The sequence below is a fragment of the Lactuca virosa genome, chromosome 9 (assembly GCF_052849685.1).
Source record: "Lactuca virosa cultivar CGN04683 chromosome 9, Lactuca_virosa_CGN04683_v6, whole genome shotgun sequence".
In the NCBI taxonomy this organism is placed as follows: Eukaryota; Viridiplantae; Streptophyta; class Magnoliopsida; order Asterales; family Asteraceae; genus Lactuca; species Lactuca virosa.
Genome location: NC_136434.1, coordinates 97,039,437 through 97,058,817, shown reverse-complemented (window position 1 = coordinate 97,058,817; position 19,381 = coordinate 97,039,437). Strand labels below are relative to the sequence as shown.

The following is a 19,381-nucleotide window of genomic DNA, read 5'->3' as shown; positions in this document are numbered from 1 at the left end:
TTAGTCATGGAAGTGCCTTTTGTATGACATTAAAGGTATTAATGGTATGAATGATATCAATACAATATATTTCTTTGTAGTCTAGGTTTGAATGTTATTATTTGTGTGTCATGTTTTCTCCATGATAGAAAGATAATAATGATATATCATATATCTAAGTTTTTCCAAGTTTGATACGATGGATTTTGAATAATAGCATATGTGCATGTTTGAAAACTATTACAAAAGTGTCAACATAATGAGGTAATAATTGTCAATTTACAGTGCAAAAAACTAAAAGTTTTTCTATCCTAATAAACCCATTACCAAAGTGTTGATATAGTAAGAATATAGTATCATCGTATGTAAGGTGTTGTTTGTTTTTTCGGAGACAAAATGTCTGCAGTCTGCGGACCACATCTGCAAACCTCTGCTGTAGAAGAGGTGGACCAAATGTCTGCAATCTGTAAAATAAAGACTGTTTGTTTTTTAACGTCTACGTGTTGTTAAAATATATTGAGATTTAGATATACCAGTTTTTTAAACATAAAAATATTACAAAAAACTAAAATTTTCATCAACTATAACTTCAACGACTAAATAAAACATACAACTAATTTACAAATATAGTTTGGGGTGAGCAAAAACCGAATCGATAAAAAAATTTGATAAAAACGCAACAAACCGAAAATAATAAACTGAAACTGATATAAAATTCGATGATATGATGATTTGAAGGGCTAAAACTATGTTGGGATTCAATAATTAAAAAATTAAATGAACATAGTTATTAATGTGGTATAAATTATGATAACTGAAAAATAAAACTTCATAAATTTTTTTGATATATATATATATATATATATATATATATATATATATATATATATATAACTAATTAATCAATGATATTGTTTCTATCCTAAATAACATAAAAAAAAAGTTACCAGATTTACTTACATTGCACAAAAATAAAAATATCTATAAAACTATGTCAAAATTATTTGGATAAATATATTATTTGAATAGAAAAACATATACATAATCATATACATAAACATTTGGGTTAATACATAATTATGATATAAAAAACAATAAATAAAGTAACAAATAAATACATAAAAAAAAGAGGAGGACAAAAATATAAAAAATAAAAAATGACACTAAAATTACAAATATATATATATATATATATATATATATATATATATATATATATTAAAGTTAAATACATATTGTGGAAGAGGTAAGAAAATGCTAGAAGATGTTAGAAGACATATGTTTATATCTGCGCCAAGAAGAGGACGCGCAGACCTTTTTAGGTCTGCGGTCTTCTAAAGAACAAACAGTCTGCGAGACCAAACGTCTGCGCGTTGTCTGCGCGGCGCAGACATAAGAGGTCAAGAAGAACTTTTGCAAAAAAAAAAACAAACACAAATAAATGTTTTCAGGTATGAATACCGGGTATTTCGAGTCTTAAACCCGGAATCATAATTTTAAATGGCTTTTCACTTCTTGCAATGTGTCGACTATTGCTAATAGAAAACCCATCTGCCCATGTTTTTACCTTATGCGAACGAGAGAAACTAGACTCCAAGAAACATTTGTTTTTTTCTTTAAGTGACAATTGTCTTCAAGAAACCTTTGTTAACAAATCGATCATATAATCGGGTGTTTAATCACCTACAATGAAGAGTAATGGAAAATTGACATTGTAATAACTTAATTAGTTAATTGTAATTTTTTTAATTTGTTGCTTCATTTCATTTGCAAACTATTTCACATTTGGCAAGGTATATGCCATTTAAAATACAAGTAACAAACAATCTTTTTACACATTTTCTACCGAACAACCATTGTTTTTCGTTATTTTCTGTTCCAAACCCGCAACCGGTTCCAATGCAAAGCCAACAAGTTTTGGTCATAATCGGTTCGGCGGTTCCATACCCGATTAACTCGTACCATACTCAAACCAAACTGGAACCGACTCCCTTACATCGGTTCGGTCTTTAATCATAGGAAAAGTTCATTTTCTGTTATTTCAATTTTGGTCTAGTTCCAAAATTGAACAAATCCATATTCCATGTGGGGGTTGACCGGAAAAACCTACAACCATTGGTCTAAAATGGTCATTTAAGTTGCAAACTCATATTTTGGATCTTATTTAACACAATTTGAACTATTATGACTAAATAAATGGTTCTTCAAAACTCCGATTGTCGATTACAATAACCCTAACATAAATTTAAGTTATCTTGATTCTTGAGAATTTTAATTTCTTTAAAGATGGTATTCTTTCCTTTTAATATAACAAATGGTTTTGATAATTTAATTAAAAACAATCTCATTATTATTTAACAATAATTTAATTAAAAACAATCTCATTATTATTTAACATAGAGAAAATTTAGACGGTTTATGAAAACGAAAATAGGCTTGAACTTGGTCCATCGGGCTTTCACTTAAGAAACTGAGCAATATACGGCTTAAACCTAATACAAGACACAACAACGCCTCCATTTGTCTGATTCTCTCCATCGCCTACGCCGCAACAGCTACACCCGGAGACGTTCGACCAGCTACAGGTTCGTCTTCATCTATTTTTTTTTTGTGTTAAGCTGCCCATAATATGGTTAATTATGATCTTGTTGTTTTTGAAAGGTGTTGATGCGGTTCTGCGTTTACACGCATACATCTAACGATTTATATCCTTTTAACGATTAGATACGTTTTTCAGGTTTCGTTTTTTTTTTTTCCTTTGCAATGAAGAAGAAGCTGCAAAAGGGGACACTATCTACAGATGACCTCAAAACCCTAATCCACGATCATGCTCTTTTCTTTGACAAACTAGTTGAATTAATCCCTGCAAAATTCTACCTTCCCGTTGAAGAAGATTCAAAACCCTGGTTCCAAGGCCTGAGCAAAGGCAAAAAAGCCTCTCTCAAACAACAAACACGAGATAACATCAAGAAATCCCGCCGAGATCGCCTTGACCCTGAGAAATCACAAACCACAACTCTAGACCTCCTCAAAAAAAGTATTAGCAAGAATGAAAACAGTAACAAGGATTCTGATGATGATGATGATGATGAAGAAGAAGAAGAAGAAATCGAAATTAAAGTGAAGCCCATTACAAATTTCGATGGTGAAACAAGTAACAAGTCTGTTACCTATGAAGAGCTACGCCAGAGATTGCATTCTAAGCTTGAAATGCTTAAAGCGAATCGAGGGGAAGGGAAAAGAACAATGATGATGAATGAAAGGAGGGAAAGGGGTGATTTTACAGACAAGAAACGGAAGAGGGAAGATCATGATAATGGTGGTAAGGGTAGTGGTAGTGGTGATAAGGATAAGGATAAAGATAAGTTTGAGGGTGATTTTGAATTTGGGAAAGTGAAATTAGGAGATGAAGATGGGAGTAAGAAGAAGAAGGTGAAGAAGGGTTCAAAAGTACAGGAGTTGGAAAAGGCAAAGAAGTTGAAGGAAGCAAAGAAGGAAGATGTTGTGGTGGCTACAAAGCATTCATGGAAGGCTGCAACTGAAAAGGCGATGGGAGTGAAGGTTCATGATGATCCAAAGCTTTTGAAGAAGAGTTTACAGAAGGATAAGAAGAGGCGTGAGAAGAGTGCAGGTAAATGGAAGGAGAGAGTTGAGACACAGGACAAGTTGAGTAAGGAGAAACAGTCAAAGAGGAGAGGGAATATTGAAGAGAGGGCTAACCAGAAGAAAGCTAGGAAGATTGCCAAGAGGGAGAAGAAATTGATGAGGCCTGGATTTGAAGGGAGAAAAGAAGGATATATTGGTGATAAAAGGGATTAAAAGGGTACCAAAGATTAATCCTTTTTTTGATGTTTTATGTTGCTTATTATGATGATTAGGTGATGTTTTTATTTCTACTTTGTGTTAGCCTTGAGTTTTAACAAAGTTTTGATGATGGAAGTTTTGTTGTTAATATAGTGTTGTTTGAACTATGAAGAATTGGCATGAAAGAAATTGCTTTTTTGGTGAGAAGAGGGACTGAAAGGTGCCCATTTTTTATAATCCTTAATTGGGATGTTTCATGTTGCCTCTTATAATTGATTCATCTTTCCTCTGCTTGATGTTTCATGTTGTTTTTTGTAATGGGCTAAATGCAAGAAACAGCTATGTATTTCTATTTATTCTTGTATTATACAATCTTACTGTTCTTATTGTTTTGTTACAGCCTTGTACCTCAATTCTTTTCATGTTAAGGCAATCTACTTTGAGAAGTCTGGAATTATAGCATTTTTTCTTTTTCTTATCAAACATTATATTTACAAATAATCTATCCAGTTATAGCAGTGATAAAATGCGTTGTATTTAGACAGCATTGAAAGTACATTGTTATTTTTTTCATGTTTGATCTTTTATTATTTGTCCATGTTTTTCCTTGTTCAGCAATGGCATTTGGATTTCAGTAATGGGTTGTTTATCAATTGTTATTGATATTGTTTGTATTAATTATTAAAGGGGTGTTTGGGGTTGTTTATATAAAATTACTTATTTATCCCTATCTAAACCTAATACTCTTTATATATCATTGATTATTCTTCTATATTCTTCTCAAGAATTCTTACGATGTTTACCAATGCTCATTTATGCTCTAGAAACTCACGATACAATGGTAAAAAAACATAATTTATTTTTCAAATTATCTCATATATATCATTGTTTTTTTCTTTTTAAATCTTGGACCACAGCGGGAACATCCTACCCTCGTTCATCTCCCTCCCATCACATTTTTTTGCTTTTTACAGTATTTTCTTTTTCAAACCAACTTTCGAACACATAGTTTGAATAAGAGTTACTGATTGACTCCTTTTGGTTTGTTAAAAAATACATGTTTGTGAATATCTTTTCAATGTTTACAAATATCTAATTTACCTGTTTATAAATATCTTTTCGTTGCAAAATATGGTATCTGAATGTTATTCATATAGCTTTTCAATGATGTTTTTTTCGGTCCTTTTATATGTATAAGTTTGAATTTGTCAAACTCTAAAAAACAACTTATTAGCTTGTAGATGACTGTTTTGACACCAAATATCACTTATACAAAAAAAAAAAAAAAAAAAAACTATTTTACATAAGCAATCCCATACACCCCTAAATTTGGTTGTAAACTTGTAATTTATTGAGATTGTCCCTGCATTCTCAAAAACAAATAAACAAACCAACAAAATTGGAACTCGAGTGTAAATCTTTTAAAGGAACTCCGAGTGACCCTGAATGGAACTACTATAAAACTTTGTTACTATTTAGGGGGTGTTTGGCTAAGCTTATTAGTGGTTCCACACAACTATAAGCTAAAAAGTGTTTGGATAAAAATAGTTTATTCCGGTGGAAACCTCTAATAAACGATTTTTTCATAAGTTACCTCACACTTATTAGCTTATAAGCTAATAAGCAATAAACTATTTTGCCAAACACTTGGTAATACCATGTTAGCTTTTTAACACACAAATGACAAAACCGGATTTGCAATTGAATATAACAGAATTCATGTTAATGAAACAAGATTGAAATTTGAGTTGAATCATTAAATACAACATGTCTACATTTAGATACTTGTGCTAAAAAGAAAGACATGTTTCACCAAAAAGCCCATAATACATGGTCTAAAGTAGTTACCCAGAAGAATAATTAATTTACAAGCACGATGTGATGTGCTCCTTCTGAACACACAACTACAATCGACTTCAAAATTGAAAATTCAAATGCAAATCAACTTCAATTAGTCTTCTTCTGTTTGTCTTGTTTTGAGTCTGAGGGACGTACAAGATGCCTAAAGGTCCATGCTGCTAATAGGGTTGCTACCATAGGGGCAACCCAGTAAACAACTAAATGCTCTTTCGTTATATGATCACCACGTGCATAAGCCCACCCCATTACCTGAAAAACCATCCAATCCAATCAAGTTATAAATCTCAAAAATACCCTCAACACTTTTTTACCAATTTTAACCGTTTAAACATAATTGGGGAAAAAAAAAGTGAAACACCATTGAATAAACACGCATTCAACCATACAATAAAATACAAGAGCATGAATAATGGAAGTAGTACTTACAGAAGCTGGGTTCATAGCACCACCAGTTAGATCTGATCCGAGTATATGAAGAGCAAGTTTTGAGACACTACTGATCCATGTTTTCCTCAAGAAACTTCCGGGTATTTTGGTAGAGACTCCATGTGAGATGAGGACAATCGTGAATGTCAACAACCCTTCAGTCAATGCACCTTCATACAGACTAACATTCAGTCGGGGCCCACGTCCTATTTCTGGAAAGATACCCAGGATAAGCCTCACCGCACTTATCGATCCCAACACCTAAAAATCACAACCACCATTAGTTTATAATAGCATCCTACTTTCATTTCTTTCTTTTAAGGTATTACCAATCATATTTTAAAGAGTTTGTTGCCAAAGAAAGTACCAACATTTTTTTTAGAAAAACTTCTTCATGGTTAAAACCAAACCCTAATTTGTATCTGGCTAGATAAAACAAAATTAGGGATTGGTGATCTTCCAAAGTGCAATGCAACCCAAATCAGAAAACATACAGAACAAGAATTGTATCAATTAGTCAACGGACTTGATTGATGCAATCCCAATCGCAGTTCATATCTAAACCAGTCAAAGATTTTGAGAAGAGAATATAATAGGTAACCTGAAAGGGGATTCTTGAACCAACAGTGAAGAGGAAGGTTGCGAAATTTCCAGAGATGGCGGAGGACAAGACAGTGAGGGGATTATAGGCTCCGCCATTGGTGAGCTTAGCAAGATAAGCAAAGAAGAACATGTTGAGAATGGAAAGCGAAGACCTAAACACTTCAACAGGGAAGCCATGATGGCCAAACCCCAAAACCTTGTGGACAAATAGCTTGATTATGACGCTTGACCACACCCACATGAACGACATGATTATATCAGATATGAGCAGCCGCACGATTCCCGCCATTTTTGGGGATTTCTTTCTGGAGTGTGTGTATGTGATTTTTGACTCTTGGCTCTTGCTGAAACCGATCTCAATGATTAGTGATATATGGTAATCTTGGGGGATCAATGGCAGAACTGCATTGAACAAGGAAGCGAATTGACGTTGACCCGTGTTTCAGAATCTTTTCTATCGTGTTTCAGAATCTCTGCTCTTTCCTCTTTATTTCCTCTTTCTTTTCCCCGTCTCCTCCCTTTCTTTTCCAACCTGCTGTATGGTTGGAGTGTTTGGTGAGTGGTGACCAGACATGCCAAGTTATTGATATTCTTTTTGTTAAAAAAAACATCATGTAACTTCCATCAATTGAATTCTTAATGTAATAAATAAGCAACCCACTATTTAAAATGTTCAAAACCACCTCGTTCACCACCATCAAAACTGAAAATTACTCCGTATCAAAAATAGTATTTTTAATTTGGATGAGGATATTAGTCTAGAACGTAAAACCATATGATCTATTATTTAATTAAAACTAAAAAAAAATCAAAAATACTAGTTGTCAAAAACATTGAAGGTGTGTTTAATACATAGCTGACTGGGTCGGTCAACACTTTTTGGCTGATTCTGTCAGCTTATTTGATAAGGCCCAATGTTGGTTGACTCAGCAATCGCTATATCTCATGACTCGGTCCTTACTTGAAATGTGGGTGACCCAAAAAAGTCTTTGCCCTGAGAAAAAAGAACACTCGTTGTTTTGCTCTGTTCCTCTTGTCCGCTTTGAAGGCGCCGCTCCTCCCTCCTGCCTCTCCATCGCCGTCGTCGCCGCCGCCGCCTGAAGCAGAACATCGACCTCTATCCAAACAACCAGACATTTTCGTCTTCTTCATTTTTTTCCTGAAATCAGTTGAAAACTGATGTTAGTGTTAATGGATGAAATATGAATTTTGCTCCTCCCTCTTGTCGAGGTGAATTTCTCTATATATGAAATTTGTTGAAAACTGATTTATGCACTATATATGTATGAATCAGTTGAATCAGAATTTATGCTATGTTTTTTTTATGCACTATATATGTATGAATCAGTTGAATCAAAATTTATGGTATGTTTTTTTTGGAAGAGAAAAAAAAAACATAGCATAAATTCTGATTCAACTTATTCATACATATATAGTGCATAAATCAGTTTTCAACAGATTTCATATATGCTATGTTGGTATCATATATGTATGAAATTTAAATTTGCTCTACATTTATGAAATCAATTTATGCTCTACATTTATCAAATCAGTGGAAAGGTAAAATTGACAGATTTTGTCATTAGATAAGTTTTTCTGAAGTTGCTTGATTTTCTATTGCAATTATCAGTTTTGGGATCTTATGTTTTTTTTAGATCAGGTGCAAATCGTATTCTTAAGTTGAGTATGTTGGAAGGGCATCCCCAACACTAAAACAAACTATTGGTTATCATGGTAATTTCAAATACCATTGTAGGACATAAGATGAAGTGTTTTAATAGCAAAGTACTTTACTTTTTACTAGTATTCCAATAGCAATGTATGATTTTGGCACCTATTATAATGTTTTATATAACATGGCAATTATTGTAGGTGCTTATGATTTGATTCAACAACCAAATAACATGAGTGAAACCATGAAGAAAAATGTTTTCTATTTCATGTGCTTTGAAAAAAATTTACTTTGAATTTTTTTACCTCAAGTGCAGTTGTGAGAATTGTTTTTGTATTAAACGACATTGCTATAACTAAATAGATTCATGTTATGTTGCAAACATAACAAAAAGGTAAAATGGTCATTATGATCATTCAACACAGCCAATCAAATGCATAATCATACAACATGGTTTCAATTAGACGTAGATTCAGTCAGAATTTCTAATCCACTTAGCTATAACCCAATCAGTAACTATCAAACAACCCTAAGGTAGTTTCACTTTAAAAAGACTAGTTGGCAAAAACATTAAGATATGTCACATTTTATTAAAAAAAATATAGATAGATCAAGTGACCTACCACCTAAGGCACATATGGACTCACCCTTATGGACATGACTCATCGGCTTCTTCAACTACTTGAATGAAGATGGTTTAAAATTAAACTTAAAACACAATTTTTGATTATGTTGATCATGATAAACCATGGGAATCTCAATAAAAGACCATTGGATTCAAAAACTGGAAAAAGGATATAAAAAAAAAGAGACCAAAGAAACCTAGTAAATAATTTTTTTTTAACATGAGGGGGACGTAATCCGTTTGTTTCGCTCAAGTTCTCTGTCTTTCATCAATAGTGCCGTTGTACATGGATAAAATCTATCACCAAATATTTTAATAATTAAATTCTTCGTATCCCTCACAGGATTTTTGTTGAAGATTTCTTTAGCTCTCTCAACGGTGTTGAAGATTTGTGTTAAAGATTATGCGTTTCGCTCGACAATGTTGAAGATTTTTGTTAAAGAAGTATTGAAATACAAATGAATAAGATAACCGAGTGTTGCATTGAAGAATGCAAATAAACACTAAATGATTAAAGAAGATAATTACTTTATTAGGTTCGATTTGGTGGTGGTGAACGGTGATGTGTGGTGGTAGTGGTGAGTAGTGGTGGTAAACGGTGATGGGTGGTGGTGCATGGTGTTTGAAGTGGTCGTGGGTCTTTTTTGACTAGTTTACATAGTTTGTTATTCATTATGACATTAAACCATTAATTTACATATTAAACAAACTATGTGAGGGCCATCATAACATTTTTTGAACGAAAATACTGGTACTTTACTTTTGATAACATTTTTTTTAATAATTAAGTGTTATAATTTTTAGCGTAAGACGTATTAATCGTTATGAATTGCTTTAAATAACAATGTACTAACCGTTTTTTTAAAATAGATATAAAATATATTATATTATAATAAGATTAGCAACCAACTTGTTAAAATATTTTTAACGTAAGACAATTTGCAACCTCAAACCTAGAAAAGAAATGATATGACACAAATTCTTCATGCCTTTTACCTAAATGTCAATTTCCTAAACGTTTTTACCATATAAAGTTGCAAATGATACCACATCAATACTTGGATCATAATTGTTGTTGTAGGCAAACTCCATTAATGATAGATGTAAATCACAATTCCCTCCAAAGTTTTTACCTTCCGACCACAATATATCTTTAAGGTTTAAATGGTACGTTCATTTTGACTATTAGTTTGGAGATGATATGGTGTGCTTAAGTTTATTCTTGGCCTTTCCGACTCCCAATATATTGATGTAAAACAACTATCACAATCGAATATTATAGATAATTACATTCCATGCCTTGAAATCAATCCATCCACATATACTTTAGCAAATTTCTCCACAAAATCATTCACATCACCAAGAAGTAGTACTCTTAGTCAACATATCTATAATCACCAAAACTATATCGCACACCTTCAACATCACTATCAATTTAGTCACAAATCAATCGTAATGTGATTCCTTCAACTATAGATTATGTTTCAAGTATAGAATACATTATATAACTTGATATGGACTTGCAATTTCATAAATCATCTAATGCATAATCGTAAGTCCATGCCATGGAATGGGTCGTTACAAGAAAGTCAACTTATACATTGCCAACTCAAGAGCCCCTTTTCATTTCAAAGTCTTATAAGTTCAAGTTAGATGGTTTTATCTACAATTCAGCATAAAGAATTTAAAACTTTTTTTAAGTTAGTTTAAAATTCGTCATGGTGATCTTCTACAAGAAGGCATGCAATCACGAAATTCAAAGGTAAATTATATAAGCAACATATCAACCAAAAGAATGAAGATAAGCAAAACGATGTGCAAACCACTAAGGATTATACACCTATTCAAACTCTTAAGTCATGTGAATGACACTTTTCATACTAGAATTGAAAATTCATGGAAATAAAGATTCTCATTTATGGAAATTACTCCAACGAGTGTTGCAACATAGATTGTTGATTAAGTTGTTAAAAAACCAAAGTAAACCAAGATAACTACTCAATAAAGCTGTTAAAAAAAAGATTTTAAAGTACAACCTTACAAGATGGTAAAATGTTTGTGGATAGTGCTAAACAACCCCTTTTAGGAATTAAAACTTTTTTTGGTAATCAAATTTTTACCTCAAGTAAATTATAGTAATTAAATACTATCAAGCTTTTTTTATGAAAAAATATATTTTTGTTTTTAATAAAATATTTATTAATTTAATATCAACTATAAATTAATTAAAATATAGAATCCAGATATCTATTTTTTATCTACTAACATTTTTATTTTGAAATTCTACTGTATAAACCTTTTACTTTATTGTTATTATTACTATGTATCACTTTAGGATATTAGTGTTATAACTTTTTTTTTGGTTTAAAACAAATATTAGGGATATTTTATTGTTTATACTTTATAAGAAGAACTGATGCATGATGAAATATATAACTAAGATAAAAAGGGAATCTGGAAATTATATTCAAATGAGAAATCTAGTAGAGAAATTTGATGCTTAAAATATCACCAAAATACACACATTTTTTAAATTATAATTGCATAATTCTAAAATTATACAGTAATTACTCAAAACTGAAATTATAATTCCGTCACTCCAAAGTTACCACTCTCCTCTATGAAGGATAAATAGTTTGATGAAACTATCGTTCATCCGCCTCCCAAACAACCACTTAGACAAAGTTGCTCAAACGTGTTTAAATTTGTTGATCCACGAGTTTTATGCTACAAGGAACCTACTATACCTCCACTCACTCTCACTTATTCTAGAAAGGGTAAGAAAGGAATTACAAGCAGCATCTTTTACTGGAAGGGCATTATTGGTATTTTCTCTTTAAATTCTGTTAGGGTTTTTGGTCTATAGATAGTGGAGAGAATAAGGGGTTGGGATCCTTTTTGTGAAATCTGAAATTTATTCATTTGGCAGAGTGGCTTCTAGAATTCACCAAATTATCTTTAGTTCTTGTAATCTTTTAGGTATTGTTGAGAAATATTTACTGAGTATTATTATTACAATGCCTTCGCTATTCTTGGATCTTTGTTATCAGTGAGTTCTTGTTTGATCTTTTGTGAGAGGTGAGTTCATAGCAAGAACCATCAAGACAAAGTTCCCACTTCAAGAATAAATAATAAGATGATGTTAAATAATTTAAATGATTGATTTAACAAAAAAAACAAAAGATTAACAGTAATTATATCCACTGGTTTACAATAAAATAATTAAAAAAAAAAAACAAACAAATACAAAATGATTTTGATAGGAGATAGAAGTGACTTGTTGGGGTTTTATTTAAGAGAAATGAAGGGTTCATTTGAAATTTCCCCACTTACATTCAGTGAAGACAAATGGAAGAATGGACTCATTTCTCTATCCACTAAAGGAAAACCTTTTTCTTACACCCTTTCTGACAAGAATTTAAAAGTAATTAGGAATGTAATTTAACAGAGAAACTCATATGGAACAAACCAATCCACACACAAAAGGTAAGAAAGCATAAAAACTTCAAATTTCATAGAATTCTCTTAAATCCTTCAAGACTAATTGCAAGAACACATGAGTTTGAGAAAGATTATAATTTTTAAAGATAAGACGGATAACAGGTGCCATGCTTTGGATCATATCAATATCAAGTATAAACACTAAATAGATAATTAAATCTTGCATCTATGATCCTTTCTAAGTTTATGATTTGTATAAAACCAAAGGTCACTCAAGTTCTAAGCTAAAAAAAACAACCAAAACATAATCATGTTTTCAGTAGCCACCGACTTTCTTTGAGATAGCAATCACACTAAAGTTCATGGAGTCAGGATTTTTTGCAATCATTCTTTTTATCACTTTAGCAGCATCCTGCAAAACATATAAACAAAATCTTTATTCTGAAAACATGTGAAAATGGTGCAGTTGTCCATAACTATCAAAAGTTTACCTGCAATACAGTATTTGGTGAAGATGGTCCATGTGAAACTGGTGCACTTCTCCTTCCATCAAGCTCATACAATTTTCCTATAAAATATTATTTGCCAAAAAAAGAGTGAAATAAATGTCTTATGTTATAAAAATCTGAGGTTAACTTGATTGCTTACCATTAACACATGCAAAACAGATAAAATGATCATTCACATTGTCAGAAGCCTACACAAAGAAATGTGAATTTTGAGTAAATGTACATGTTTACAAATTACACATTTTATATATATCTTTTAATCATTTCAATAAATTAGTTAAAAGAAAATATTTAACTCACCTCAGTCTCACCAGCAGCTACTGCTTCTGAATGTGCAACTTCCATTTCTGTATCTTTCTCAAGGTATCGAGCACGCTGCATACGTATATCAAATCCATGTCATACAAAAAACACAATATTTAAACCATCAAAAATATATTTTAAAAAACATAATACCTCCATTGGATCCATGCTTGCAGTAGATTTATAAAACTTGTCCAAGAATGAGCCCTCGTCTGAGAAAAAAAAAAAGACAGTTTAATATATTTTGACCACTTTCTTGAACCAGTTTAAAGCTAAATAAAAGTTAAACCAAATAGAATCGTGAGAAATCATAAAAAGAGAACTACCAAGTTTTATCTCTGAGGTGATATTGCCTATAGCATGAAGAAGTCCAATGGTTCCACATGCATTTCCTACTGTTTGTCTCATAAAGTAAACCCCATCATAAGGATCCTACACCCACAAATACAAGAAAACAAATCCTTAAAGATATGGTTAATGAAGTGACTAGTGAGTATGTTATTTATACATTCACTAGCTAAAGTTAAATATTGTTTGATGGTAAATATCACCTGTTTAATACTGTTCTGCTCTAATCTTTCTTTTTCGCTCTGAAACATAAGTAAGATGAAAACATTCATTTAATCAAACATATACATACATTTCCATAGAAGAAAAAAAAACCCTGTTTGGGATAACAAGATAACAAACCTCTGGTGTAATAGGGTAAAGAAACAACACAGCAAGAACTGGCTTTGGGACCATTTCCAACAGTTCTTCATCCAATCCATATACATCATTGCATTCAGCCTCACCAGGAGGAACACCAAGGCGCCAAAGAAACTATCCAGATACAAAAACCATAATCAAAAAATCAAACACATGATCGATCTATAGAAACCGATACAAATTTGCAGATTTTGATCTAAACTAATCATAACACATCTCAAGGATCACTTTTCAAAGTCATGATTCAAATATTCCTACAACTTAGTTACTTGAATTTTCACCATTACTGTATGCCTTTTTTCTATATCCCTAGCTTAAAAAAACTCTATCTTGGCCTATCTACAAAGAATCTCCCGAGTAAGTCAAGCTCTTAATGTAGGAATTCGAGGCTTTTCATTTTTGTGAACTGATTAATTCCTTAAGATACATTTGAATTAGGTACAAAGTGTGGGACCTTACAATGGTAGATCAAATTAGTTTAGTTCATGCATGAGTCTTTATAGAAGATATCAACCAAAGTGAACCCTAATTTCTCTAAGCATCTGCTACACATTTGCTAAATAACAAAATTACTAAATCGTTAAAAGTAATGTCTGTTGGTAACTATTGGCGAGTTAATAGATTCAGCAGAAACACAAAACAAGGGACGATTGAAAACATAATACATATAGAGAAAGAACCTGGTTCATAACATCGGGGTTTGCTTCAAGAGGAAGCCATCGCTTGGCAGAAGAAGCACTTTCAGCCATTCTTGATCGATCGATATTTCTTTCTGCTTCTTTAGGGTGAAGAGAGAATATATGAGTAGCGTGTATTCGGAACGTCCCTTCTGAGGATACCGGAGTCGTGTAAATTGGGAAAAGAAAACCTTGATGCATATGTGGATTTATATAGTCACAATAACTGAGAAAAATCATTAATTTTATTTATTTATTTATTTATTTTTCGGTTTAAATCAAAATTTTGTTTTATCAATTGCCGGTCCATAGCTATTTCATATTATATTTGTACCGAACCTATATACCCATAGATTTATAAAACAAAATAGCAATATATTTTTTTCGGTAAAAAATCGATATACATACAAACTAAAACTTACAAATATGAAGCATAAATATAACAAATAGAAAAGAAATATGAAGTTGGATTGGTGAACTGATGTGCAAAAAAAATACATATTGTGCCTTTTGTTGGTTTATTTCATATCTGCAAAAAAAAACCATTAAAATGCTCTAATAAACATTTAAATGCTCATTTCCTATTAACAATAAGAAAAAAGGCAAGGTATTAGTAAAAGGATTTGCAAATAAATGAATAATCATTCTAAACTCCAACAAGCAACACAATTAAATACTCTAATCCTATTAAAAAATACAAAGAGCCAATGCGGCAAACTTGATTTAAAAATAATAATATAAAAAAAAACAAAAAAAAAACAAAGAAATAAATACTTTAACATCGAATATTGTAACCCTATTAACAATTACAAGAGTAAATTACGCGAATGGTCCCTATTGTTTAGGGTAATTTACGCGTTTGGTCCCTAACTTATTTTTTTAACTCGGAAGGTCCCTACTATTTGTTTTTCTTACGCGTTTGGTCTCTGTCATACTTAAAAAGACTATTATGCCCTTGGTTTTTTTAATTTATTTAAATAAATAGACCCCCAACCACACTCCCCTCACCTTACCTTACATATCCCACCATTTTTTTCCTATTTCAATAATAATATTTTTAGGTAAGACAGAGACCAAACGCATAACAAAAACAAAAAGTAGGGATCAAACGAGTAATAAAAACAAACTGTAGGTACCTTCCGAGTAAAAAAATAAGTTAGAGACCAAGCGTGTAGATTACCCCAAATCCTAGGGACCATTCGTGTAATTTACTCCAATTACAAAAACTCAAAGGCAAAGTATTAGCTTTTTGATTTGCAAAAACCCAAATACCCAATTGACAGCCTACTCATTTACTTGGACCAATAAGCAAATACAAAAAATAAAAATAAATAAATAAATACCACTATTAATAGCTAGGCCGAATTTGATGCCCCATTCGCCCATTTTAGTGATGACGTGGGCTTTGGCCCAATAGTATAACTAATAAGTATTTTTTGATAACTTTAAAATTTCTTATTAAACTAAAAGTTGCTTCCCGCATCGATGTATGTTCATCAATTATCGATAAAGGTTTGGTTTACTATTTTTTTTTTCTAGGTGAAATGTGTACATGCATTTCATTAATATTGACATTCAAGTTGTACAAACCCTTTTCAATAGTACATAGCGGTGCTAAATTTGGCCATTTTAAGGGTAGTATCTTTCATTTCATAATTAAAATAACAAGCGACTTACTTTTAGTATAGCATCCTACTGTATTATAACATCCTTCATGCATTAAAATGTAATAATATGTATCATTACCCACATAAATAGCAATTTGAGTTTTAAAAGTTGTATTATAGCATTGTATTTTGAAAGTACATTGCTATAGTTGTCCTCATCTACCCAATAGCACTGTTTTCGCTAACATCACTACCATCACTACTCTAAATACCATCACTATTCTCTCTTTCTTCTTGGTCACTATTTTATTGATCATTGTACTCTTGTTGTTCCATAACAAGTTCTTATACAATGATTTCTCTTTCTTGTTTAGGAATCTCTCTCTTCTTCATCCATGAAATCTTGGTCATCCATGCAATTATTCTGTAGGGAAAATGACTTACGAGCCCAATGAAGTACTCGTTCAAAAAACCCCAATCATGTTTTGTTTGTTCAAAAAAACCCAACGAATTTTACATTTTGTCTAAAAAAACCCAACTACGTTACACTTTTGTTCAATTTTATGGAAGTCAAATAAGAGAAACAGATGACATGACTTATTACCATATCGGGAAAATGACTTGTCAGATGAACGAAGTTTCCAAACCGTTCAAAAAATCTCAATCATGTTTTCTCTGTTAAAAAAAACCCAACGAACTTAATCTTTTGAATAGACAAAACATGATTGTGGTTTTTTGAACGGTTTGGAAATTTCGTTGGGCTTTTTTAGACAAAATGTTAAGTTTGCTGGGTTTTCTTGAACAGACAAAACATGATTGAAGTTTTTGAACGGTTTGGAAATTTTCGTTAGGCTTGTAAGTCATTTTCCCTTATTCTGTACCATATCCTCATGATCCAATACATTTTGATCCATAAGAAAATCTTCTTTACTCATGAAATCTTACAAATTCTCTTGATCATCAAGAAAAGCTATGTGATCATCTACTTATTATATAACGATTTCGTGTCTACTCTATGCTTATGAGGTTGGAATTGCCACATTTTGAAGCTCGTGTACAACAAAGACGATGAAGTGATTATAATCGATTAGGGTTTTACAGAGTTAGCGGATCAAACTCTTTTAATGAGGGTAACGAGGGGACAAGTGATATTTAGAGATTAATTATGCAAAAGGAAACATATTGGCGGTAATGGAAGTAAAGAATATGAAATGGAGAAAATGCTCATTGTCGTGTGTCGCACATGGAGAGATTTAACGTGAGTTTTGGAAGGTTGTTAAATGGAGGGACCAATTCTGCACGGCAGTTTCGATTTTGGACTATACGTGTGTGAAAAAAAATGGTCCAAAACTGCACTTTTTGGTGAAAACACATTGACCAATTTTGCAATTTACTTTATTTTTTATTATTATTATATTTTTTTGTTTATCAATTTATGTGATAATGTTTTATTTTTTAACAAATTATGCAACCGCAATTCAATCATTAAACTTAAAATATTTACTTTTTTGTTCCTAAACTTAAACATCGTTGCACCTAAATATTGCCACGCTTGACACTTGTGTGCATTTAATCCTTTATTAAACACTTATATATGGTTTTCATCGTAAACAAATATTTGTTCTTCTTAAAATAAAATACAGTTTGAAAAAGGTGCGGTTTGGACAAAAATACAGTCTGCATTTGGATCATTTAAAAGGATTGAATTAATGTTGTGGCAGCACGTTTATACATGGAACAACCCATTATTTATTTGGTTGTTGGTGACAGATTTGCCATTATTAATATTTAAATACCCATACATGATACATTAATGAAATTGAATTATAAACAGACATCCTTTTGTGTAAAGTTATACTTTGATATAAAATAGTAAAATACATCTTAGCTCGAAATCGACAGAATCATTTATTGTTATAAAATATTCAACTTGTGGCATGTATACCTTCAAACTTATTGCAATTTTAAACTTTTTTATTATTATTTCAGGAACATAATGTACATTATTGCTCATGTCTTTGTTATAAATATAAGGTAACATAAACAAGAACCTAGTTATGGTTTTATAATTATTTCAAATATATCTATCTTAATTAATGATTGAGAATATACGTTTCTTTTTCTAGTTGTTAATTGAAGTCATATATTAAATTGTTTTTTAATAACTCATCTTAAGGTTGAAAATTATGGATTTCAAAAATATATATTTTATTTAATTTACTGTTTTTAGGTATATCAGTCACCAAATTTACCATACCTTAACTAAGATCCAAACTATTGTTATAATAATGATTCCAACTTTTCAGTCATAATGTAAGCCCAAAAAATGATTTAAAAAACTGTTTTTCATAATGGGGTAACCAACATCCAGTAATAATGACTTATTAGTAAATTAATAAAGTTTATAAATCTATTTTATTTTTCTAACATAATTCTATTTTATAGAAAAGCAAAAGGTAATAGATAATATTGGATTATTTTTTTAACGAAGGTCTTGATTTTAGGGGATACTTTATAAACTTGGTTGGTACACTTTGTGCCCTCACGATCGGATGCTTCTTTTCTCTCAATGTGGAATTAAAAAGACAATGAATATACTATTTCTTAAAATAAATAAATAAAGGAGCAAGGTACAAGTTTAGTCCTTGGATTATTTATTAACTTGCAGCTTTAATCTACAACATTAATTCTTTCATTGTAGCAGCCTATAAATCACCTTGTTCTATATAAAAGTTATTTTTTTTCCAACTAATTAAAAAGAAAAAGAGAATATTCAACCAAGATATCTATGAATCTTAAAAACATGTACACAACCATTTACATGAACTCAATGTTTTTGATTGAAAAATTCATTATGTGGACATTCTAGATCTATGGATGTCGATCGATAAAATTTCACGATAGCCCATATGCAAATTTTCTTTGTTTTGCAAGTATCAACAAAATTCTATGCATATGTGTGGACCTGATTCTGTGGACACTACCTCGATTTGCACCTAATGCATGTTCCTTTCTTTTTCTACAACCGTAAATCAATTTTTGCAATTGACATCCTTAGTCCTCAACTTGGCTCTTTACATAAAAGCTTTTTTCTTGTTATATGTTCACATGTGGACTTTTGAGTTGTACCAAAATACCATTCGACTCTCAGAACTTAACAATTTTTC

The 19,381-nt window shown here is 31.4% G+C and overlaps 3 protein-coding genes across 4 annotated transcripts; 1 reads left to right on the top strand and 2 right to left on the bottom strand.

Moving 5' to 3' along the window:
* The first annotated feature begins 2,414 nt into the window (after nucleotides 1-2,414).
* LOC145138003 (Surfeit locus protein 6) lies at nucleotides 2,415-4,027 on the top strand. 2 transcript variants are annotated; one of them, XM_079072144.1, is made up of 2 exons: nucleotides 2,415-2,564; nucleotides 2,717-4,027. In XM_079072144.1, the coding sequence occupies exon 2, from the start codon at nucleotides 2,743-2,745 to the stop codon at nucleotides 3,796-3,798; it is 1,056 nt and encodes a 351-aa protein (XP_078928270.1). In that variant the 5' UTR covers nucleotides 2,415-2,564; nucleotides 2,717-2,742; the 3' UTR covers nucleotides 3,799-4,027. The 2 variants fall into 2 exon arrangements, with proteins under 2 accessions (XP_078928270.1, XP_078928271.1); XM_079072145.1 differs by having other exon boundaries at nucleotides 2,433-2,564; nucleotides 2,641-4,027.
* Nucleotides 4,028-5,519: 1,492 nt separating this feature from the next.
* SIP2;1 (small and basic intrinsic protein 2;1) lies at nucleotides 5,520-7,112 on the bottom strand. The gene is made up of 3 exons (XM_079074290.1): nucleotides 6,671-7,112; nucleotides 6,070-6,330; nucleotides 5,520-5,892 (listed from the first exon to the last, which is right to left on the bottom strand). The coding sequence occupies exons 1-3, from the start codon at nucleotides 6,959-6,961 to the stop codon at nucleotides 5,731-5,733; spliced, it is 714 nt and encodes a 237-aa protein (XP_078930416.1). The 5' UTR covers nucleotides 6,962-7,112; the 3' UTR covers nucleotides 5,520-5,730.
* Nucleotides 7,113-12,458: 5,346 nt separating this feature from the next.
* Nucleotides 12,459-14,796, bottom strand: UCH3 (ubiquitin C-terminal hydrolase 3). Its single transcript, XM_079070264.1, has 9 exons — nucleotides 14,611-14,796; nucleotides 13,913-14,044; nucleotides 13,774-13,812; nucleotides 13,549-13,654; nucleotides 13,376-13,434; nucleotides 13,220-13,294; nucleotides 13,059-13,107; nucleotides 12,902-12,978; nucleotides 12,459-12,822 (listed from the first exon to the last, which is right to left on the bottom strand). Exons 1-9 carry the CDS (start codon nucleotides 14,677-14,679, stop codon nucleotides 12,727-12,729), a joined length of 702 nt encoding a protein of 233 aa, XP_078926390.1. The 5' UTR covers nucleotides 14,680-14,796; the 3' UTR covers nucleotides 12,459-12,726.
* Nucleotides 14,797-19,381: the final 4,585 nt, after the last annotated feature.